The 23,275-nt window shown below is 50.5% G+C and overlaps 2 protein-coding genes across 4 annotated transcripts in view; one reads left to right on the top strand and one right to left on the bottom strand.

Annotated features, from left to right (window-relative positions):
- Nucleotides 1-10,888: 10,888 nt before the first annotated feature.
- On the top strand, nt 10,889-14,821 carry RPL31 (ribosomal protein L31). The gene is made up of 5 exons (XM_074213813.1): nt 10,889-10,979; nt 11,407-11,513; nt 13,929-14,054; nt 14,553-14,665; nt 14,755-14,821. The coding sequence occupies exons 2-5, from the start codon at nt 11,407-11,409 to the stop codon at nt 14,784-14,786; spliced, it is 378 nt and encodes a 125-aa protein (XP_074069914.1). The 5' UTR covers nt 10,889-10,979; the 3' UTR covers nt 14,787-14,821.
- TBC1D8 (TBC1 domain family member 8) overlaps nt 13,125-23,275 on the bottom strand; it is a 112,453-nt gene continuing 102,302 nt past the window's right edge. For all 3 annotated transcript variants that reach the window (XM_074213812.1, XM_074213811.1, XM_074213810.1), the window contains 8 exons: nt 22,887-23,016; nt 22,668-22,766; nt 22,173-22,241; nt 20,145-20,385; nt 19,641-19,706; nt 17,530-17,619; nt 17,153-17,250; nt 13,125-16,429 (listed from right to left, as the gene is read on the bottom strand). In XM_074213812.1, coding sequence (XP_074069913.1) covers nt 15,992-16,429; nt 17,153-17,250; nt 17,530-17,619; nt 19,641-19,706; nt 20,145-20,385; nt 22,173-22,241; nt 22,668-22,766; nt 22,887-23,016 — 1,231 coding nt within the window. In that variant the 3' untranslated portion in view covers nt 13,125-15,991. The remainder of the gene's footprint in view (nt 16,430-17,152; nt 17,251-17,529; nt 17,620-19,640; nt 19,707-20,144; nt 20,386-22,172; nt 22,242-22,667; nt 22,767-22,886; nt 23,017-23,275) is intronic.

Consider the following 23,275-nt stretch of genomic DNA (forward strand, 5'->3'; position numbering starts at 1 on the left):
TCTGTCTGTGTCTGTGTCTGTGCCCCCTCTCCGCGGTGTCCGTGTCTGTGTCTGTGCCCCCTCTCCGCGGTGTCTGTGTCTGTGTCTGTGCCCCCTCTCCGCGGTGTCCGTGTCTGTGTCTGTGCCCCCTCTCCGCGGTGTCCGTGTCCGTGTCTGTGTCTGTGCCCCCTCTCCGCGGTGTCCGTGTCTGTGTCTGTGTCTGTGCCCCCTCTCCGCGGTGTCCGTGTCTGTGTCTGTGCCCCCTCTCCGCGGTGTCCGTGTCTGTGTCTGTGCCCCCTCTCCGCGGTGTCCGTGTCTGTGTCTGTGCCCCCTCTCCGCGGTGTCTGTGTCTATGTCTGTGTCTGTGCCCCCTCTCCGCGGTGTCTGTGTCTGTGTCTGTGTCTGTGCCCCCTCTCCGCGGTGTCTGTGTCTGTGTCTGTGCCCCCTCTCCGCGGTGTCCGTGTCTGTGTCTGTGCCCCCTCTCCGCGGTGTCCGTGTCTGTGTCTGTGCCCCCTCTCCGCGGTGTCCGTGTCTGTGTCTGTGCCCCCTCTCCGCGGTGTCCGTGTCTGTGTCTGTGCCCCCTCTCCGCGGTTTCCGTGTCTGTGTCTGTGCCCCCTCTCCGCGGTGTCTGTGTCTGTGTCTGTGTCTGTGCCCCCTCTCCGGTGTCTGTGTCTGTGCCCCCTCTCCGCGGTGTCCGTGTCTGTGTCTGTGCCCCCTCTCCGCGGTGTCCGTGTCTGTGTCTGTGTATGTGCCCCCTCTCCGCGGTGTCTGTGTCTGTGCCCCCTCTCCGCGGTGTCCGTGTCTGTGTCTGTGTCTGTGCCCCCTCTCCGCGGTGTCTGTGTCTGTGCCCCCTCTCCGCGGTGTCTGTGTCTGTGTCTGTGCCCCCTCTCCGCGGTGTCTGTGTCTGTGTCTGTGCCCCCTCTCCGCGGTATCCGTGTCTGTGTCTCTGTCTGTGTCTGTGCCCCCTCTCCGCGGTGTCCGTGTCTGTGTCTGTGCCCCCTCTCCGCGGTGTCCGTGTCTGTGTCTGTGTCTGTACCCCCTCTCCGCGGTGTCCGTGTCTGTGTCTGTGCCCCCTCTCCGCGGTGTCTGTGTCTGTGTCTGTGCCCCCTCTCCGCGGTGTCCGTATCTGTGTCTGTGCCCCCTCTCCGCGGTGTCTGTGTCTGTGTCTGTGTCTGTGCCCCCTCTCCGCGGTGTCCGTGTCTGTGTCTGTGCCCCCTCTCCGCGGTGTCCGTGTCTGTGTCTGTGCCCCCTCTCCGCGGTGTCCGTGTCTGTGTCTGTGCCCCCTCTCCGCGTTGTCTGTGTCTGTGTCTGTGTCTGTGCCCCCTCTCCGCGGTGTCTGTGTCTGTGCCCCCTCTCCGCGGTGTCCGTGTCTGTGTCTGTGCCCCCTCTCCGCGGTGTCTGTGTCCGTGTCTGTGTCTGTGCCCCCTCTCCGCGGTCTCTGTGTCTGTGTCTGTGCCCCCTCTCCGCGGTCTCTGTGTCTGTGTCTGTGTCTGTGCCCCCTCTCCGCGGTGTCTGTGTCTGTGTCTGTGTCTGTGCCCCCCTCTCCGCGGTGTCTGTGTCTGTGTCTTTGCCCCCTCTCCGCGGTGTCTGTGTCTGTGCCCCCTCTCCGCGGTGTCTGTGTCTGTGTCTGTGTCTGTGCCCCCTCTCCGCGGTGTCTGTGTCTGTGCCCCCTCTCCGCGGTCTCTGTGTCTGTGTCTGTGCCCCCTCTCCGCGGTGTCTGTGTCTGTGTCTGTGCCCCCTCTCCGCGGTGTCTGTGTCTGTGTCTGTGCCCCCTCTCCGCGGTGTCTGTGTCTGTGTCTGTGTCTGTGCCCCCTCTCCGCGGTGTCTGTGTCTGTGTCTGTGTCTGTGTCTGTGTCTGTGTCTGTGTCTGTGTCTGTGCCCCCTCTCCGCGGTGTCTGTGTCTGTGTCTGTGTCTGTGTCTGTGTCTGTGCCCCCTCTCCGCGGTGTCTGTGTCTGTGCCCCCTCTCCGCGGTCTCTGTGTCTGTGTCTGTGCCCCCTCTCCGCGGTGTCTGTGTCTGTGTCTGTGTCTGTGCCCCCTCTCCGCGGTGTCTGTGTCTGTGTCTGTGTCTGTGTCTGTGGCTGTGTCTGTGCCCCCTCTCCGCGGTGTCCGTTTCTGTGTCTGTGCCCCCTCTCCGCGGTGTCCGTGTCTATGTCTGTGCCCCCTCTCCGCGGTGTCTGTGTCTGTGCCCCCTCTGCGCGGTGTCCGTGTCTGTGTCTATGTCTGTGCCCCCTCTCCGCGGTGTCCGTGTCTGTGTCTGTGTCTGTGCCCCCTCTCCGCGGTGTCTTTGTCTGTGTCTCTGCCCCCTCTCCGCGGTGTCTGTTTCTGTGTCTGTGCCCCCTCTCCGCGGTGTCTGTGTCTGTGTCTGTGCCCCCTCTCCGCGGTCTCTGTGTCTGTCTGTGCCCCCTCTCCGCGGTCTCCGTGTCTGTGTCTGTGTCTGTGCCCCCTCTCCGCGGTGTCCGTGTCTGTGTCTGTGCCCCCTCTCCGCGGTGTCCGTGTCTGTGTCTGTGTCTGTGCCCCCTCTCCGCGGTGTCCGTGTCTGTGTCTGTGCCCCCTCTCCGCGGTGTCTGTGTCTGTGTCTGTGCCCCCTCTCCGCGGTCTCTGTGTCTGTCTGTGCCCCCTCTCCGCGGTCTCCGTGTCTGTGTCTGTGTCTGTGCCCCCTCTCCTCGGTGTCCGTGTCTGTGTCTGTGTCTGTGCCCCCTCTCCGCGGTGTCTGTGTCTGTGTCTGTGCCCCCTCTCCGCGGTGTCTGTGTCTGTGTCTGTGTCTCTGCCCCCTCTCCGCGGTCTCTGTGTCTGTGTCTGTGCCCCCTCTCCGCGGTGTCCGTGTCTGTGTCTGTGCCCCCTCTCCGCGGTGTCTGTGTCTGTGTCTGTGTCTGTGCCCCCTCTCCGCGGTGTCTGTGTCTGTGTCTGTGTCTGTGCCCCCTCTCCGCGGTGTCCGTGTCTGTGTCTGTGCCCCCTCTCCGCTGTGTCCGTGTCTGTGTCTGTGCCCCCTCTCCGCGGTGTCCGTGTCTGTGTCTGTGCCCCCTCTCCGCGGTGTCCGTGTCTGTGTCTGTGCCCCCTCTCCGCGGTGTCTGTGTCTGTGTCTGTGCCCCCTCTCCGCGGTGTCCGTGTCTGTGTCTGTGCCCCCTCTCCGCGGTGTCTGTGTCTCTGTCTGTGTCTGTGTCTGTGCCCCCTCTCCGCGGTGTCCGTGTCTGTGTCTGTGCCCCCTCTCCGCGGTGTCTGTGTCTGTGTCTGTGCCCCCTCTCCGCGGTGTCCGTGTCTGTGTCTGTGCCCCCTCTCCGCGGTGTCCGTGTCCGTGTCTGTGTCTGTGCCCCCTCTCCGCGGTGTCCGTGTCTGTGTCTGTGTCTGTGCCCCCTCTCCGCGGTGTCCGTGTCTGTGTCTGTGCCCCCTCTCCGCGGTGTCCGTGTCTGTGTCTGTGCCCCCTCTCCGCGGTGTCCGTGTCTGTGTCTGTGCCCCCTCTCCGCGGTGTCTGTGTCTATGTCTGTGTCTGTGCCCCCTCTCCGCGGTGTCTGTGTCTGTGTCTGTGTCTGTGCCCCCTCTCCGCGGTGTCTGTGTCTGTGTCTGTGCCCCCTCTCCGCGGTGTCCGTGTCTGTGTCTGTGCCCCCTCTCCGCGGTGTCCGTGTCTGTGTCTGTGCCCCCTCTCCGCGGTGTCCGTGTCTGTGTCTGTGCCCCCTCTCCGCGGTGTCCGTGTCTGTGTCTGTGCCCCCTCTCCGCGGTTTCCGTGTCTGTGTCTGTGCCCCCTCTCCGCGGTGTCTGTGTCTGTGTCTGTGTCTGTGCCCCCTCTCCGGTGTCTGTGTCTGTGCCCCCTCTCCGCGGTGTCCGTGTCTGTGTCTGTGCCCCCTCTCCGCGGTGTCCGTGTCTGTGTCTGTGTATGTGCCCCCTCTCCGCGGTGTCTGTGTCTGTGCCCCCTCTCCGCGGTGTCCGTGTCTGTGTCTGTGTCTGTGCCCCCTCTCCGCGGTGTCTGTGTCTGTGCCCCCTCTCCGCGGTGTCTGTGTCTGTGTCTGTGCCCCCTCTCCGCGGTGTCTGTGTCTGTGTCTGTGCCCCCTCTCCGCGGTATCCGTGTCTGTGTCTCTGTCTGTGTCTGTGCCCCCTCTCCGCGGTGTCCGTGTCTGTGTCTGTGCCCCCTCTCCGCGGTGTCCGTGTCTGTGTCTGTGTCTGTACCCCCTCTCCGCGGTGTCCGTGTCTGTGTCTGTGCCCCCTCTCCGCGGTGTCTGTGTCTGTGTCTGTGCCCCCTCTCCGCGGTGTCCGTATCTGTGTCTGTGCCCCCTCTCCGCGGTGTCTGTGTCTGTGTCTGTGTCTGTGCCCCCTCTCCGCGGTGTCCGTGTCTGTGTCTGTGCCCCCTCTCCGCGGTGTCCGTGTCTGTGTCTGTGCCCCCTCTCCGCGGTGTCCGTGTCTGTGTCTGTGTCTGTGCCCCCTCTCCGCGGTGTCCGTGTCTGTGTCTGTGCCCCCTCTCCGCGGTGTCTGTGTCTGTGTCTGTGCCCCCTCTCCGCGGTGTCCGTGTCTGTGTCTGTGCCCCCTCTCCGCGGTGTCTGTGTCTGTGTCTGTGTCTGTGCCCCCTCTCCGGGGTGTCCGTGTCTGTGTCTGTGCCCCCTCTCCGCGGTGTCTGTGTCTGTGTCTGTGCCCCCTCTCCGCGGTGTCCGTGTCTGTGTCTGTGCCCCCTCTCCGCGGTATCCGTGTCTGTGTCTGTGTCTGTGTCTGTGTCTGTGCCCCCCTCTCCGCGGTGTCCGTGTCTGTGTCTGTGCCCCCTCTCCGCGGTGTCCGTGTCTGTGTCTGTGTCTGTGCCCCCTCTCCGCGGTGTCCGTGTCTGTGTCTGTGCCCACTCTCCGCGGTGTCTGTGTCTGTGTCTGTGCCCCCTCTCCGCGGTGTCCGTGTCTGTGTCTGTGCCCCCTCTCCGCGGTGTCTGTGTCTGTGTCTGTACCCCCTCTCCGCGGTGTCCGTGTCTGTGTCTGTGCCCCCTCTTCGCGGTGTCCGTGTCTGTGTCTGTGCCCCCTCTCCGCGGTGTCCGTGTCTGTGTCTGTGTCTGTGCCCCCTCTCCGCGGTGTCCGTGTCTGTGTCTGTGCCCCCTCTCCGCGGTGTCTGTGTCTGTGTCTGTGTCTGTGTCTGTGCCCCCTCTCCGCGGTGTCCGTGTCTGTGTCTGTGCCCCCTCTCCGCGGTGTCTGTGTCTGTGTCTGTGCCCCCTCTCCGCGGTGTCCGTGTCTGTGTCTGTGCCCCCCTCTCCGCGGTGTCCGTGTCCGTGTCTGTGTCTGTGCCCCCTCTCCGCGGTGTCCGTGTCTGTGTCTGTGCCCCCTCTCCGCGGTGTCCGTGTCTGTGTCTGTGTCTGTGCCCCCTCTCCGCGGTGTCCGTGTCTGTGTCTGTGTCTGTGCCCCCTCTCCGCGGTGTCCGTGTCTGTGTCTGTGCCCCCTCTCCGCGGTGTCCGTGTCCGTGTCTGTGTCTGTGCCCCCCTCTCCGCGGTGTCTGTGTCTGTGTCTGTGTCTGTGCCCCCTCTCCGCGGTCTCTGTGTCTGTGTCTGTGTCTGTGCCCCCTCTCCGCGGTGTCCGTGTCTGTGTCTGTGTCTGTGCCCCCTCTCCGCGGTGTCTGTGTCTGTGTCTGTGCCCCCTCTCCGCGGTGTCTGTGTCTGTGTCTGTGTCTGTGCCCCCTCTCCGCGGTCTCTGTGTCTGTGTCTGTGCCCCCTCTCCGCGGTGTCCGTGTCTGTGTCTGTGCCCCCCTCTCCGCGGTGTCTGTGTCTGTGTCTGTGTCTGTGCCCCCTCTCCGCGGTGTCCGTGTCTGTGTCTGTGCCCCCTCTCCGCGGTGTCCGTGTCTGTGTCTGTGCCCCCTCTCCGCGGTGTCCGTGTCTGTGTCTGTGCCCCCTCTTCGCGGTGTCCGTGTCTGTGCCCCCTCTCCGCGGTGTCCGTGTCTGTGTCTGTGCCCCCTCTCCGCGGTGTCTGTGTCTGTGTCTGTGCCCTCTCTCCGCGGTGTCCGTGTCTGTGTCTGTGCCCCCTCTCCGCGGTGTCTGTGTCTCTGTCTGTGTCTGTGTCTGTGCCCCCCTCTCCGCGGTGTCTGTGTCTGTGCCCCCTCTCCGCGATCTCTGTGTCTGTGTCTGTGCCCCCTCTCCGCGGTGTCTGTGTCTGTGTCTGTGCCCCCTCTCCGCGGTGTCTGTGTCTGTGTCTGTGCCCCCTCTCCGCGGTGTCTGTGTCTGTGTCTGTGTCTGTGTCTGTGTCTGTGTCTGTGTCTGTGTCTGTGTCTGTGCCCCCTCTCCGCGGTGTCTGTGTCTGTGTCTGTGTCTGTGTCTGTGCCCCCTCTCCGCGGTGTCTGTGTCTGTGTCTGTGTCTGTGTCTGTGTCTGTGCCCCCTCTCCGCGGTGTCTGTGTCTGTGTCTGTGTCTGTGTCTGTGCCCCCTCTCCGCGGTGTCTGTGTCTGTGCCCCCTCTCCGCGGTCTCTGTGTCTGTGTCTGTGCCCCCTCTCCGCGGTGTCTGTGTCTGTGTCTGTGCCCCCTCTCCGCGGTGTCTGTGTCTGTGTCTGTGTCTGTGTCTGTGTCTGTGCCCCCTCTCCGCGGTGTCCGTTTCTGTGTCTGTGCCCCCTCTCCGCGGTGTCCGTGTCTGTGTCTGTGCCCCCTCTCCGCGGTGTCTGTGTCTGTGCCCCCTCTGCGCGGTGTCCGTGTCTGTGTCTATGTCTGTGCCCCCTCTCCGCGGTGTCCGTGTCTGTGTCTGTGTCTGTGCCCCCTCTCCGCGGTGTCTTTGTCTGTGTCTCTGCCCCCTCTCCGCGGTGTCTGTTTCTGTGTCTGTGCCCCCTCTCCGCGGTGTCTGTGTCTGTGTCTGTGCCCCCTCTCCGCGGTTTCTGTGTCTGTCTGTGCCCCCTCTCCGCGGTCTCTGTGTCTGTGTCTGTGTCTGTGCCCCCTCTCCGCGGTGTCCGTGTCTGTGTCTGTGCCCCCTCTCCGCGGTGTCCGTGTCTGTGTCTGTGTCTGTGCCCCCTCTCCGCGGTGTCCGTGTCTGTGTCTGTGCCCCCTCTCCGCGGTGTCTGTGTCTGTGTCTGTGCCCCCTCTCCGCGGTCTCTGTGTCTGTGTCTGTGTGTCTGTGTCTGTGTCTGTGCCCCCTCTCCGCGGTGTCTGTGTCTGTGTCTGTGTCTGTGTCTGTGTCTGTGCCCCCTCTCCGCGGTGTCCGTGTCTGTGTCTGTGTCTGTGCCCCCTCTCCGCGGTGTCTTTGTCTGTGTCTCTGCCCCCTCTCCGCGGTGTCTGTTTCTGTGTCTGTGCCCCCTCTCCGCGGTGTCTGTGTCTGTGTCTGTGCCCCCTCTCCGCGGTCTCTGTGTCTGTCTGTGCCCCCTCTCCGCGGTCTCTGTGTCTGTGTCTCTGTCTGTGCCCCCTCTCCGCGGTGTCCGTGTCTGTGTCTGTGCCCCCTCTCCGCGGTGTCCGTGTCTGTGTCTGTGTCTGTGCCCCCTCTCCGCGGTGTCCGTGTCTGTGTCTGTGCCCCCTCTCCGCGGTGTCTGTGTCTGTGTCTGTGCCCCCTCTCCGCGGTCTCTGTGTCTGTCTGTGCCCCCTCTCCGCGGTCTCTGTGTCTGTGTCTGTGTCTGTGCCCCCTCTCCGCGGTGTCCGTGTCTGTGTCTGTGTCTGTGCCCCCTCTCCGCGGTGTCTGTGTCTGTGTCTGTGCCCCCTCTCCGCGGTGTCTGTGTCTGTGTCTGTGTCTCTGCCCCCTCTCCGCGGTCTCTGTGTCTGTGTCTGTGCCCCCTCTCCGCGGTGTCTGTGTCTGTGTCTGTGCCCCCTCTCCGCGGTGTCTGTGTCTGTGTCTGTGTCTGTGCCCCCTCTCCGCGGTGTCTGTGTCTGTGTCTGTGTCTGTGCCCCCTCTCCGCGGTGTCCGTGTCTGTGTCTGTGCCCCCTCTCCGCTGTGTCCGTGTCTGTGTCTGTGCCCCCTCTCCGCGGTGTCCGTGTCTGTGTCTGTGCCCCCTCTCCGCGGTGTCCGTGTCTGTGTCTGTGCCCCCTCTCCGCGGTGTCTGTGTCTGTGTCTGTGCCCCCTCTCCGCGGTGTCCGTGTCTGTGTCTGTGCCCCCTCTCCGCGGTGTCTGTGTCTCTGTCTGTGTCTGTGTCTGTGCCCCCTCTCCGCGGTGTCCGTGTCTGTGTCTGTGCCCCCTCTCCGCGGTGTCTGTGTCTGTGTCTGTGCCCCCTCTCCGCGGTGTCCGTGTCTGTGTCTGTGCCCCCTCTCCGCGGTGTCCGTGTCCGTGTCTGTGTCTGTGCCCCCTCTCCGCGGTGTCCGTGTCTGTGTCTGTGTCTGTGCCCCCTCTCCGCGGTGTCCGTGTCTGTGTCTGTGCCCCCTCTCCGCGGTGTCCGTGTCTGTGTCTGTGCCCCCTCTCCGCGGTGTCCGTGTCTGTGTCTGTGCCCCCTCTCCGCGGTGTCTGTGTCTATGTCTGTGTCTGTGCCCCCTCTCCGCGGTGTCTGTGTCTGTGTCTGTGTCTGTGCCCCCTCTCCGCGGTGTCTGTGTCTGTGTCTGTGCCCCCTCTCCCCGGTGTCTGTGTCTGTGCCCCCTCTCCGCGGTGTCCGTGTCTGTGTCTGTGCCCCCTCTCCGCGGTGTCCGTGTCTGTGTCTGTGCCCCCTCTCCGCGGTGTCCGTGTCTGTGTCTGTGCCCCCTCTCCGCGGTTTCCGTGTCTGTGTCTGTGCCCCCTCTCCGCGGTGTCTGTGTCTGTGTCTGTGTCTGTGCCCCCTCTCCGGTGTCTGTGTCTGTGCCCCCTTTCCGCGGTGTCCGTGTCTGTGTCTGTGCCCCCTCTCCGCGGTGTCCGTGTCTGTGTCTGTGTCTGTGCCCCCTCTCCGCGGTGTCTGTGTCTGTGCCCCCTCTCCGCGGTGTCCGTGTCTGTGTCTGTGTCTGTGCCCCCTCTCCGCGGTGTCTGTGTCTGTGCCCCCTCTCCGTGGTGTCCGTGTCTGTGTCTGTGTCTGTGCCCCCTCTCCGCGGTGTCCGTGTCTGTGTCTGTGCCCCCTCTCCGCGGTGTCTGTGTCTGTGTCTGTGTCTGTGTCTGTGCCCCCTCTCCGCGGTGTCCGTGTCTGTGTCTGTGCCCCCTCTCCGCGGTGTCCGTGTCCGTGTCTGTGTCTGTGCCCCCTCTCCGCGGTGTCCGTGTCTGTGTCTGTGTCTGTGCCCCCTCTCCGCGGTGTCCGTGTCTGTGTCTGTGTCTGTGCCCCCTCTCCGCGGTGTCCGTGTCTGTGTCTGTGCCCCCTCTCCGCGGTGTCTGTGTCTGTGTCTGTGCCCCCTCTCCGCGGTGTCTGTGTCTGTGTCTGTGTCTGTGCCCCCTCTCCGCGGTCTCTGTGTCTGTGTCTGTGCCCCCTCTCCGCGGTGTCCGTGTCTGTGTCTATGCCCCCTCTCCGCGGTGTCCGTGTCTGTGTCTGTGCCCCCTCTCCGCGGTGTCTGTGTCTGTGTCTGTGCCCCCTCTTCGCGGTGTCCGTGTCTGTGCCCCCTCTCCGCGGTGTCCGTGTCTGTGTCTGTGCCCCCTCTCCGCGGTGTCTGTGTCTGTGTCTGTGCCCCCTCTCCGCGGTGTCCGTGTCTGTGTCTGTGCCCCCTCTCCGCGGTGTCTGTGTCTGTGTCTGTGTCTGTGTCTGTGCCCCCTCTCCGCGGTGTCTGTGTCTGTGCCCCCTCTCCGCGATCTCTGTGTCTGTGTCTGTGCCCCCTCTCCGCGGTGTCTGTGTCTGTGTCTGTGCCCCCTCTCCGCGGTGTCTGTGTCTGTGTCTGTGCCCCCTCTCCGCGGTGTCTGTGTCTGTGTCTGTGTCTGTGTCTGTGTCTGTGTCTGTGTCTGTGTCTGTGCCCCCTCTCCGCGGTGTCTGTGTCTGTGCCCCCTCTCCGCGGTGTCCGTGTGTGTGTCTGTGCCCCCTCTCCGCGGTGTCTGTGTCTGTGCCCCCTCTCCGCGGTGTCTGTGTCTGTGTCTGTGTCTGTGCCCCCTCTCCGCGGTGTCTGTGTCTGTGCCCCCTCTCCGCGGTGTCTGTGTCTGTGTGTGTGTCTGTGCCCCCTCTCCGCGGTGTCCGTGTGTGTGTCTGTGCCCCCTCTCCGCGGTGTCTGTGTCTGTGCCCCCTCTCCGCGGTGTCCGTGTCTGTGTCTGTGCCCCCTCTCCGCGGTGTCCGTGTGTGTGTCTGTGCCCCCTCTCCGCGGTCTCTGTGTCTGTGTCTGTGTCTGTGCCCCCTCTCCGCGGTGTCCGTGTCTGTGTCTGTGCCCCCTCTCCGCGGTCTCTGTGTCTGTGTCTGTGCCCCCTCTCCGCGGTGTCCGTGTCTGTGTCTGTGTCTGTGCCCCCTCTCCGCGGTGTCCGTGTCTGTGTCTGTGCCCCCTCTCCGCGGTGTCCGTGTCTGTGTCTGTGCCCCCTCTCCGCGGTCTCTGTGTCTGTGTCTGTGTCTGTGCCCCCTCTCCGCGGTGTCCGTGTCTGTGTCTGTGCCCCCTCTCCGCGGTGTCCGTGTGTGTGTCTGTGCCCCCTCTCCGCGGTCTCTGTGTCTGTGTCTGTGTCTGTGCCCCCTCTCCGCGGTGTCCGTGTCTGTGTCTGTGCCCCCTCTCCGCAGTGTCCGTGTCTCTGTCCCGTGCTGTCCGGTGGGGCGGAGGCCGGGAGGGGCCCTGTCCCCAGGAGGGCCCCTGCGGGTGGGGGGCACTGGGTGAGGAGGCGGGTTTGAATCCCCCATGGGCGGGGCACCCGCTCCTTCCAACAAGGGTAGGAAGTCGGGAGGGAGGCGGGCCGAGGGAGCCGGGGGGCGGGCGCTCTGGGAGGCGGGCGGGGGCGCTGTGTGAGGGCGGGGCTGTGCCGAGGCGGGGAAGGGCACGGGAGGGCGAGCTCGGGGCGGCGGCCCGCCCGGGGGAGGGAGCCGGGGCTGTCTGCCCCGCCCCCACCGTGACGCGCGCCTGAGCTGGCCGCCACTCCGCCTCCTTCCCCTCCCCTCCCGCCTTCCCCTTCCCTACTAGCGTTTCCGCGCCGCCGCCTGCACTACTGCGCACGCGCGACCCGGAAGCAGTCCCGGACCTGGAGTCTTAGGTTCTCCCACAATCCTCCGCGCCCTTCCTTTTTGTCTTGGTACCTGGCACGGTGAGTGTGTTCTCAGCGTTCTAACTCTTAGGAATCCGGCACCATCCTGCCCGAGCCTCGCGCTGAGCTAGACAGCGGCCTCCCTTCCCGCCCAGTCCGAAGCTCCTTTTTGCTCCAGAGAGGGTATCCGTGGCGCGGAGCCCGCTAAAATGCTCATTTTCGCTCCGGGCCCAGAGCCCGCAAGGCGTACCGCCAGGGATCGGGCAGAAAGGGAGGCCAAGGAGGGGGCCCTGCAGCCGCGGGGAGTTGTGGGAGAAACCTAGGCTTAAGGGCCTGTACTTGGGGAACGTCCTGGAGGTTTCGGGGAGAGTTGTGTAGGGACAGGCTACGAACTACGGTCGCCAGGTCAGGTCTCTTCTGGAAGTGGGGAACATGGTGAAAGGAGAGTGGGGAGCCGGGTCTCATTGGTCATTAACCGTCTTTGTAGATGGCCCCCGCAAAGAAAGGTGGAGAGAAGAAGAAGGGACGGTCTGCCATCAACGAGGTGGTCACCAGAGAGTATACCATCAACATTCACAAGAGGATTCATGGAGTGTAAGTTTGGAGCTCAGTTTCTCCACGAACCTTTGGGATCAACATCTGCAAGATTTTGATTTGGCCACACAGGATGGTTTGTTGGCAACAAGCTTTTTGAAAAAGTCCTTGTGTTTTGGGGAATGGGCCATCTCGGAAATAAAAATACTGAATTTATTTTCTTAAATGCAAGTTGGAAGTAATGGATTTGCAATTCAATAGATGACTTTCTATTTTGTGTAAAAGGAAGAGCATCTTTAAATTTAAAGACAAAATATAATACTTTTAATTTCTTTTGGGGAGGAGCATTTAGAAACATATTGAGTAATTGCAGGTCTGAGGGAAGCTTTATTAAAGATGACAAGGCATAAATCTGATGTTTGAGCTCTGACTTGAAACCAATTGTTAATACTGGTGAAATGGCATGAAGACTATAATAGGGGGTTATTTTAGAAAATATTTAAAGTTATGGTGAAACTTTAATGACTTTGTCAACTAGTGTTATTTGTATTAAGCAGTGTTTGAAACCATAGAAAAGATAAGGAAGTCAGAGGTGCATCACAGAGAAAAGTAAAGCTGAGTTCTGTGAAACTTATACATTGTAGTGTGTTGGTATACAAAGGAATGTGAAATTCTTTAATTTGACTTAATTCATTCTGAGAAGTACACCAAATTTCTATTTCAAGATGTTTCCTTCTTTAAATGATCCAGTGGGGGAGAGTATTCCTAAATGGGTATTTTGGGTAGCATTAATATTTAGTTTGTCTTCTATTGAGTTTGTTGTATTGTTTACATATTTGGACTGGGGCAGTTGAAGACAAATTAAGTAAAAGTCATTTTTTTTAGCTCCATCTTATGAAGCATTGATTATATGGAATAATTTAGTATTTCCAATTGTTTTTATTGTTTTGCTGAGTGGATTCATCTCTGGTTCTAGGCTTTAGAAAAATTCTGACTTACAGATAAGTCACTTAAATGAACAAAATTGTTTCAAGGGAAGACTATTTAGAAGACCTAGATTAAGTGTTGAGTGAGTTAGACCTGAACTCTGGTTGGGAGACTGATTCAGTTAGAACACTGGACTTTGAAAAGTCAGGTCTTGGGTTCGAATCCTTTCTCTGCTTTTTTATCTCTGATTTTGGGCAAGGGATCTCCCTGGGCCTAAGTTTCCCCATGTGGAGTGAGAATTTTGCATTAGATCATCTCTTTAAGGTTCAGCCCTAGATTTTAGACATCTGAGAAGGTAGTGTTGTGCAAGTCTCACTGGTCTCCCTTTTCCTGGATCCATCTCTGATATAAATCAGGACCACTAGAGATGGCCCTGAATTCGACATTAGGGGTTAAGTTACTTGCCTAAGGTCAAATGACTAACAAATGTTTTATAAAGTATCAGGAGGTCATATTTGAGTTAAGATCCTCCTGATTCCAGGGCTGGAGTTCCATCTACCAGATGGCTGCCCCAATAAATTATGGTGATAGTGTTAGGAAATTCAACTTCAAAATGGAGTTGAGAAACCACCACATAAATATGTTTACTTATTTTCTGAATAATTAGGCCGGAACCTTCTTAAGAGCAGAGACCACACATTGTACATTTTACCTTCTGCTCCATTAATTTTTTTTTTTGAACTCTTTTGAACTCGGGTCCTCCTGACTCCAGGGCCATTGCTCAATCCACTGCCAAGCTGCCCCTTGGCTTCATTAATTTGATAATATCCAAAGCTATTACCTGTGCTCAATCTAAAGAACAGATCTCATTAAACATTTTAGTTAGCATTCATTGCCCTAATGAATATAATTTTTTGGCTGTTTTTGAGTACAACCAAAATATTTCTGAAAGTTCCTAAATTGGCATGATGTGATACAGATTTATGAAATTTACCTTCAGTTTTTAAAATAAATCTTTGCTTGGACATGGACTCATGCTTTACCTTTTCAGAAGTATAAAGTAGTGACCATAACACTCATTGGGAAAAGACCTAGTTGGGGCAAAAACTAGAAGTTCTAATCTTGACTCCTACTTGTAATTAGTCACTCTAATCACTAGTTTCTTTGGATGAGCCCCATCTTCTCTGTAGAACAGAGACAATTTGTCTATTAAGTAGTCTCCTGCAAAAGGGATTGGGAGAATTTAGATTGAATCCTGCAGGCCTCTGGCACAATTAAATGACTGTTTTTTGAAAACCGAGATCTGAAAAAATAGTTAGTGGAAAAGTCTGCTATCATATATTTGTTAATGTTCTATATAATTTAGATTTTATTTAGTCAACAAGCATTGTGTGTGTACCTGAATGTGAACTGGGGACAAGAAGAAAAGCAAACACTTGCCTCAGTCCTGTGAATGTGCATAGAGATAGACATGTATAGAAGTAAACAGAATGAGCAGTACTGCAGGGGGTGTGGATTTGTTAATTTTTTTTTCCTTTTGAATTTTAGAGGCTTCAAAAAGCGAGCTCCCCGGGCTCTAAAGGAAATTCGCAAATTTGCCATGAAAGAAATGGGAACACCAGATGTACGCATAGACACCAGACTCAACAAAGCTGTTTGGGCCAAAGGAATAAGGTGCTTAATTATCTACTGTAATATTTAATCTTGCTTAGAGACCTTCCCTGAAATATTTTCAAAAATAAAGAGTTCTATATGCTAGTGTTAGCTATTTCCTTTTTTTTTAGGTAGCTAGTTAATTATTAAGTGTCTGACCATATTTGAACCCAGGTACTCCTGACTCCAGGGCCAGTGCTTTATCCACTGTGCCACCTAGCCGCCCCTTGCTATTTCCTTTCTTCAGGCTTAGGTCATCTTTAGTAAAGATAGGCAGAACTGAATCCCAAATTAAAAGAAACACTATTAATGATTTCTAACACATATATTTTTTTCCTCCTTGTCAATAAAAACAAAATAAACTGTTTTTCCAAAACTATTCTGTATAGAGTTGGTCCAAATATAAGTTGTAGATACTTGTCACATGGAAAGGGATTAGTTTAAGTGGCTATGCAACCCTTAAGTCTTTATTTTCATTTACTTTGGGCAAAACACTTTATGAAACCTATTCTCATCCAGGAATGTTCCATACCGTATTCGAGTGCGTTTATCCAGGAAACGCAATGAGGATGAAGATTCACCAAACAAGCTGTATACATTGGTTACTTATGTGCCTGTCACCACTTTCAAAAGTAAGTTAGACTTAATTTGACTTTTTTTCTAATGAAAAATATTTATGTCAATATTGAAATTCACCTTCATGTTTTCTGTTGCTTTGCAGGCTTACAGACAGTCAATGTGGATGAAAACTAAATTGAATTTCATTTAAATAAAGTTATAAAATGTCAGCCTGTTTTGACTGTAAGTTACTCTTGGGTTTTGTTTACATCATATAAGAAGTAGTGCCACTGGTAAACTTCTTTTGGAATTCTTAAAATCATCCCTCTTAAAACACTCCCTGTCAAGAGGGATCAATCAAGATTGATGTTTACTGTTAATCCTAGAAGCTGCACCAAGATTTTTGTGTCCACGCTTTTTGAGTGCGGGTTATTACTTAGTTGTAGCAGAGTGAGCAGGGGACCAGCAAATGTGGGTTGTTGGGATTCAAGTATGTGTATTGATATTGAATTAATGACTGTGTTGTAGTGGACATCTGCCAGCATTTAGTTGAATCCAAAAATAGCTCAATTTGAAACCCAAGAGAGGAGTGTTTGCTATTTTAGGGGTTAATAACCTCTGTATCATAAAAATGCCATGTAATGGGTGTTTTCCAAATAATTGACTTACAATGAGTAGACTTGGACCAATTTTAGTTTTCTCTTTGGCTTAGAAAAGGGCAATGAAAAGTGTTGAAGTAACTTAGAGAAAACCAGCAAGTTGATACAAAAGAATATTATTTAAAACTGCTTTTGGGGACCAACAACAACATCAAAAGCATGGTTTGTACAATTTTTTTTGCAAGACATACAAATTTAATACAACCTAAAATATTAAAACAGTTTCAATTACCAGCATTGAAACAGGTTTTCAAGATTAGTGCAAAAAAGGAAAAAAAGAAGCCAATTGCAAACAGTAGCTCTTAAACCTGGTTGTAAATTAGTTCCTTCCCCCAGACACCCCAAATCTCAGTAATATGTTTTACATTCAATGTTGGGGGAAATGCTCTTAAAAAAAAATACAGGTATCCCTCTATACCAGAGGTGGTAAACAGCAGCAAAACTCTTGAAATGAAACTGTAGCTGGGAGACAAATTAGGAATAGTTGGGAGCATAGCATAGCCTGCTCTGCTCAATCTGCTCCAGGGTCCTTACCTAGAAATGGTTAGAGATTTAATAAAGAAATAAATCTTGAAAGTCAATAACCTCTAATTCTTCAAGTTGGTAAATTTGACATTTGGACAGAGTTCACTCTATTCTAAATAGTATGCTAAGAAACTGAGAAGCAGTCTTGTTTGCAACATGTGCTTTGGTATAGCATCCTCCAGTGTACTCAGCAGAATTATGGTTCTGTGCTGTCCTTTACTCAGACTGGCGGCTCATTTCATTGGTTTTGAGACTATACTGATTGATCTTGGCATTTTCAAGTTTAGATTTTATGTCTAGTGGCTTTTCAAAGAAGTTTACTAGTGACTGTTCAGTTAAAAGTGATGCTAAAATATGCTCAAGAGAGACAGTCCAATCACCTTCTGTCATAGATAATGCCTGAGAATATCTCTGAGGCATCTTCCCCATATCAGTAAAAACAGAGTCCTGGTCAGAGGTGGAAGCAGATGCTTCTGTCTGTATATCATCCATATATTCATCAGAACAGCTTCCTGAGCTGCTGCTTCTTTGCCCCACTTCTCCTATCTGCAGTAACAAAGTAGTTACTGTGGCAATAGCTTGATAGAGATCATTTTCCTCTGGATCTTCATGAAACATACTATATAAAGTTTTACAAAATTGGATAAATTCTCTCTGAAAAGGAAAAATACCAAAAATTAGCTCACTTTCCAGTACTCTCATTAGTGGCTACTTAAACTTCTAAAAAGAAGGAATATAATGTTTTCAATTTTAGAAGACCTAAACTAAGTCCTCTTTCAAAAACTTGCTCAGTTCTTGCAGGGAAAATTTTTTTTCTGATCTAAGTTGATTTATTCAACAGGTTAACAAGATGAATCATCTTTAATTCACCATGCAGTAACTCAAGAGCTTCAGATATTACCTGATGTTGATGTTTGATCAAGACTGCTTTATAACAATATTTTACTTTTTATACCATAATGAACAAAGTTCAAAAAGTCCCACTATGACTTTTAAGCAGGTAGCATTTTCCTCTTCTAAAAACATGTTTCAACTTCAGTTCCTTGAAATACAGGTCACTAAAAGCATCTAAGGCTTTTTTTGGGAAGACAGAACCTGTTGTGGAGTTTTACATTACTGGTATGACTTTAAAACTTTTGTGCAAGTTAAAGTGAAGTTGTAATTTGTGGTTCTACTGCAGGCTTGAAAGCAAAACCCTGGGCTCTTGAAACCTAAACTAGCAGAAGTAGAGTCTGGGGCTTATCCTATCAATTTAGTTAGACTTCTAGCACTAGTTTGACCATTTGAGGACTATATGAGCTAAGAAAAGTGCTGTGGAGTAAATACAGTTGTAAACTTAATAACTGAATGTAGTGAATATATATTTGAATCCATTACCTGGCTCATTTTTGGCAATTCTTTCTCAGTTTTATCTTTTTCTTTAGCTAAATCCTTAAGCATTTGTTTCAACTGCTTCTGATAATCAATTGCATCACCTTGAGACAAAAAAACAAGTGATAAACCATTGAGTAAAAACAAGGAAGAACACACTGGCTAAGATTTTCTACTGGGGTTTCCAAGGATATATTGGTTAAGGTTCTAGCAAAAATCAGAGGGAATTGGGAGGAATAGGAAAACAGTGCCGTGTTAATTCAATGTAACATGAAATTGAGGACAGCCTTGTACTTCATTGAGAGGAGATACAACTTGACTTTGGGAATATTTCCCTCCAAGGGGTTTTTGGAGTATTTTAAAAGACTAAAACCAATACATACCATTTGACTTCCCAAAGACCAGGGGTCTTGAAGTTGACAATAGTGGATTCTTTAATGGTGATTGACTATCCTTGTCATTTTCAGTGAGAGCTTTAAAAAAAAGAAAAAATAACATTTAAATTCTCATCCAGTTTTCTTTTACAATAAGCTAATTCGCAATTTCTATTTAATGATATAGGTAGTTCAGTTTTGATTAATGTAACCTTGACTGATATCTTTAAGTTGCATTTTCTCTGGAAGTCTTAGTCTGATGTAATTGATCAGGTTTCCACAAGATGGCACTGAAGTCTAAATTAGCTATATTTTTAAAATCTTCTAATTCTAGGCTCATCACTCTTCTCATCAGGTACTAAGCCATTTTCTTAACTAATACAAAGTATCTAAGGTTTTTATGAATTCCCTAAAATGAAAAGTGAAGCATAGCACTTCTAGCCATTTGGGGGGGGGGGGTTGTTTTTGCAAGGCAATGGGGTTAAAGTGGCTTGCCCAAGGCCACACAGCTAGGTAATTGTTAAGTGTCTGAGACAGAAATTGAACCCAGGTACTCCTGACTCCAGGGCTGGTGCTTTATCCACTGCGCCACCTAGCCGCCCCACTAATAGCCATTTTCAACCTTATTTCAAAGACTTCTCAATAGTACTTGTAAACATAAGATATGAAATATTTTGAGAAACAATATGGGCCCCAGTGAATGTACCCCTGGCCCTAAAGGAATTAAAAATATGCTTTTTGTACTAAGGTTTATGTTTTGTGTGCTTTACAACACCTAGGAAAACTAAACCCAGAGCTACAGGTAATCTAGTTTGTTGTATAACCTTGGACCAGTCACAACCTGCCTTGGCTTTAAATTTTCTGTAGTTCTCAAGATTTTTGTGATTTCAAGTTGATAAGCTGTTATATATGAAAACACTGCCACTTAATTGAAATGTCCACTCTGCTTTACTTGGGTACCTGTCCATGGAGCCAATGCCAAGCTAAAAACTGACTGATAGAGCAGATATGCAACATCAAAAACCAGTCTTTATCAGTCACACATCCAAGTTAAAAATGCTACCTTACGGCAAAGAATTAGAAATTAAGTGAATGTCCTTCAGTTGGGGAATAGCTTGACAAACTGGTATGTGTATGTCATGGAACACTATTGTTCTATTAGAAAACAGGAGGGAGGGGAATTCAGGGAACCCTGGAGGGATTTGCATGAACTGATGGCTGAGTGAGATGAGCAGAACCAGAAAAATACTGTACACCTAATAGCTACACGGGGGTGAGATGAACTTGGCTCATTCCATCAGTGCAAGAACCAGGGACAATTTTGGACTATCAGCAATAGAAAATACCACTGTATCTAGAGAAAGAATTGTGGAGTTTGAACAAAGACTATTACCTTCAATTTAGGGGAAAAAACCCATTATTTTATTGTGTAATTTTGCTATCTCTTATACTTTATTTTTCTTCTTTATAAAAGGATATGATTTCTCTCATCACATTCAACTGAGATCAGTGTATGCCCTGGAAACAATGTAAAGACTAACAGAATGCCTTCTGTGAAGGATATGGGGAGGGAAGCAAGAATGTGGGGAAAATTGTAAAAAAAATAAAACCTTTACAAAAAAAAGATAAATAAAAATGCTACCTTGGTACCTCATGACCAGCAAGTTGTGGTAGAGAAGAGCTAAACACAGATCATCTTAGGGAAGAAAGTGCCTTAAAAAAATTTTTAGGGGCTGCTAGGTGGCACAGTGAATAGACCACTGGCCCTGGAGCATCTGGGTGTACCTGGGTTCAAATTTGGCCTCAGACAATAATTACCTAGCTGTGTGGCCTTGGGCAAACCACTTAACCCCATTTGCCTTGCAAAATCCTATAAAAAAATGGGTTTTTTTTCAGACTACAGAAGAATCAGTTGCTTTCAGTAGAATGTGAAAATATATAGGAATGTGAAATGTGTAGAGACTAATGGCTTTTCTTGCTCTATATATCTTTCCTCCCCACTCTATTTACTTCTGACTATATGAAAAAATATTTTTCAACAGTCATTTTTTTGTAAGGTTTTGAATTTACATTTTTTCCCTCCCCCCCTCCCCTTGACAGAATTGTTCTATATATCTTACCAGGAGGGAGATGGAGCCTATATAGTAGTTTTATTTTTTCATTCATTTCTCCATTGTACATAATATCTGTAGAGAAGTGGAAAATGTATTTTTACCATCATAGATAACAGTTCACTTTTTATGCACTACAAACAACTCCACATTTAAAAAAATTTTTCTCTATAGGTTTTAGCAAATTTGAACTTTAAATAAAGCTTTAGTTCTCCTTGTCTCATCTTTTTTTAGATAAAAAGTCTAGAATAAAATTCTTTGTCAAATGATAGCATAGCACTTGGACAGAAAGAAACTCATCTTGTCACCCATCATAAGCTCAGAAATCTGGGTGCTTTCCATACTAACTTTATAGTTTTCATTAATGAAGTTTGTACTTTAAAATTTTCTTTAATCTAGCCAAGACACTGAGAAGGGAATGAAATCCCCTCTAAACTTATGATTGACCTGGTTGTTTTCATAAATATTTTTCTGAAAAAAAAAAAAACTAGGATGTTAACTATATAGTATTACCTAGGCATACAGCAAATCCTTTGAACGCAATAAGATGATCCATGTTTTCATCCAGGAGGCGAAAAGTCCTTTCAGCCAGTATCTCCGTGTGGGTACCACATGTCCATGGAGAAACAAGCTTATAAAGGTTGGTGAACTGTTGGGCATCTATCAGATACTGTTCAGCATATGGTCTATTGGGATCGTGATGCTGAAATGCAGGACTTGTCTGTTCCCAATAACAGCTTATCATATGTTCTCTCTTAAAAAAAATAAAGATAAGCCCTTAGAGTACTCTGAGGCCTCTGGGAGCCAGAGGGGAGAGAAGTGAATCATTCACAGCTTGTCTAATTTTATTTTCATGGTAGTGAGATAAGGTATGATGGCAAAATGGAAACAGCAGCACTTGGGGGCCAATTACACTGCAAGTTATAGGATTTAGAAAAAAGAGGTCTGACTAACTTCTAAACTACTTAACCCCTCCTTTACCTTACAAACTTCTATTACACCATGACACTCCTGGATCATCCTCTTTTTGATTTTTCTCTCAGTATTTGTGACACTAGTCTGACTTTTCTGCTATGACCACTCCTTGGTCTTTGTTTGCTAGAACTTCCTCCTCGAGGTCTGGTCTGCTAATGTGGATATCCCATGGACCTCTGATACTGGGTCCTCTTTTTCCTCTTATTTCCTTGGTTATTTCAGCAGCTTCCAAGAGCTCATCATTTATGCTGATAACTTCTCAAATGTTTTTATCCAGCTTTAACCTTTACCCACCTCCAGTCTTGCATCTCCAACTGTCTATTGGTCATCTTGGACTAAATATCGTATACATCTTAACTCATTTTGTCCAAAACTGAACTCTTCTTTTCCCCAAATCCTCCTTACATATACACTTCCCTTTTAATGTCAAAGTTACCAGCAACCTAGCCACCAAGGCTCACAATCTAGATGCCATCCTCAACTTACTCTTTCTCCACACACCCCAAACACATAACTAATCCATTGTCAAATCCAGTTTACCTTTGGAATATATCTTGCATATGCCTTTCTTCTCTATATTCCCCCTGCCCCTCAACACACATACACTCTCCTGCTGAACCCCGCCCCCCCCATCTCTCTTCCTCCTTCCTCTGATCCAGTGTGGCACAAGTTAGATATAGCATCTCAAATTACCTAGCACTGAGATCATAATAGGGTCTCCAAAATGAATTTTCTAGTTAATGTTTACATGGGGGAAACCCCCCCCCCCAAAAAAAGCAAGCAGGACCAACAACTTTTTGATAACAAATCTTCCTAAAACATACCATATTAAATGAGATGCTGTGGTTTTCTAAATTCTTATGTTTTTCTTAGATTCCCCTCCAACAGAAATCATTTCTTGCTATCCTTCCCTTACCACCTTCTTCCTTATTTTGCTGCTTTTCACCTGGGTGCTGAAAAACTAGACAACCAAACCTGTTCAAATTGTACCTAAAATTAGAGCTGCCAAAATGTGAATGGAGTATCATAGAAACATCTATTTTGGCTACTCAAGCCTTAAAGGTAGGCGTGTTCTAGAAGCTAGAAGTTCCCAGGTTAAGTGAGCCATCACAATACTTAAAACAATCCCAGTTAAATTCTTCCTCTGCTGATGGTGCCCAATTTCAGAGTACTCCCTAATTTGGTTATTTGCTTATATAGTAAAGGGCAGCTAGGTGGCACCACAGTGCCAAGCCTGAACTGAAGAAGACGTAATAGCTTTGTGACCCTATCAAATCACTTTGCCCTGTGTGCCTCCATGTCCTCATTGTAAAATGAGCTGGAGAAGAAAACAGCAAGCCTGTTGAATATATTTGCCAAGAAAACCCTGAATAAGGTCATGAAGAGTTAGGCACCACTGAAATGACTGAAAAACAACAAATCTACTGCAAAACACTAGAGATGGCAAAGGAACCACAAGGACCTCACTCAATTATAATTATAGAACAGGTATTTTTCAAAGGTATCTGCGAACAATGAATCATCTTGAAACAGTCAAATTTTACTTTAATTCCTTCACATTCATACCTTGAATAAGTCATAAAGTTCCTCCAAATCTTCAGGGAGAATTGATACTTCTGGAATAACAACCCGGAGCTTAAGAAAAAAAAAAGTACAGCATAAATACCTGCTTCTGTGTTTGGGGAAGAAAGTACAACATTTGGGCAGCTAGGTGGCATAGTGGATAGAACACCGGTCTTGGAGTCAGGAGGACCTAAATTCAAATTCAAACCCAGATACTTAATATTTGCCTGTGTGACCTTGGCAAGTCACTTAACCCTATTGCCTTAAATAAATTTAAAAAAAAATTTAAGTACAACAGTTGTTCATTTGGGAAGTCTGGAAAATTGGATATATTCATACATGGAAGTTTGAAATACAAACTTCCCTTTCACTTAAATCTCTCCTACATGGTTGGTGTCATTAGAGAGTGATCCAGTATTTCTAGAAAGTAAATGTGGAATGTCATGCAGAATTGTGATTCTCTTCTCTGGAAGCTATTCTGGGCAGCACTTCGCTTACAACATTCTGTTTTGTTGTGTCCTCATGACCTTGGAGAACTCGGATTCGGTGTTTACAGCGCATATGCTCAATAAGTTCCACTGACTGGTCTCCAAATTTCTGTAGCAAGACATATATTAGAAAAATATTTTCATATATAGAAACAGCAACTGCAAATTGTTCTCAGTGGATTCTGAATAAAAAATTTCCAGGCTAGACCCCAGAAATGGCTCTTCTTACCTCATAGGAGTCCCGAATTAGATCTGCTATGTCTGTCACAGGATAGGGTTCCTGATCATCAGAGAAAAAGGCATGATGATTTCCAATTGGTGGTCCAGGGCTTTCTTCATTTTTAACATGATCCAGGAACCTAAATAGAACCACCAACCCATTCAAAGACATGCTGTCACCCACAGAATATGGTATCGCTCCTGTTTATATACAGCCTGGTTTTAATGGTAATGATGGAACTTTTTAAATGTTGAAATAAATCCTTTTAAAAATAAAAGCACATCATTATTACATTCTTAATGATTGAAACACAAAAATGGTAACTTTCAAAGAGATAATACATCTCACAGATTTTAAAACTGTTAAAAAAAATACTTAAATGTGAACATCTGAAATAT

The sequence above is a fragment of the Macrotis lagotis genome, chromosome 1 (genome assembly GCF_037893015.1).
Source record: "Macrotis lagotis isolate mMagLag1 chromosome 1, bilby.v1.9.chrom.fasta, whole genome shotgun sequence".
Classification (NCBI taxonomy): Eukaryota; Metazoa; Chordata; class Mammalia; order Peramelemorphia; family Peramelidae; genus Macrotis; species Macrotis lagotis.

Excerpts from the sequence above, each read along its gene's own strand:
- RPL31 (XM_074213813.1), top strand. The coding sequence starts at position 11,407 with ATGGCCCCCGCAAAGAAAGGTGGAGAGAAGAAGAAGGGACGGTCTGCC. Across the intron at positions 14,055-14,552 it reads GTTTGGGCCAAAGGAATAAG|GAATGTTCCATACCGTATTC; the intron begins GTGCTTAATTAT and ends ATTCTCATCCAG. Across the intron at positions 14,666-14,754 it reads GCCTGTCACCACTTTCAAAA|GCTTACAGACAGTCAATGTG; the intron begins GTAAGTTAGACT and ends GTTGCTTTGCAG.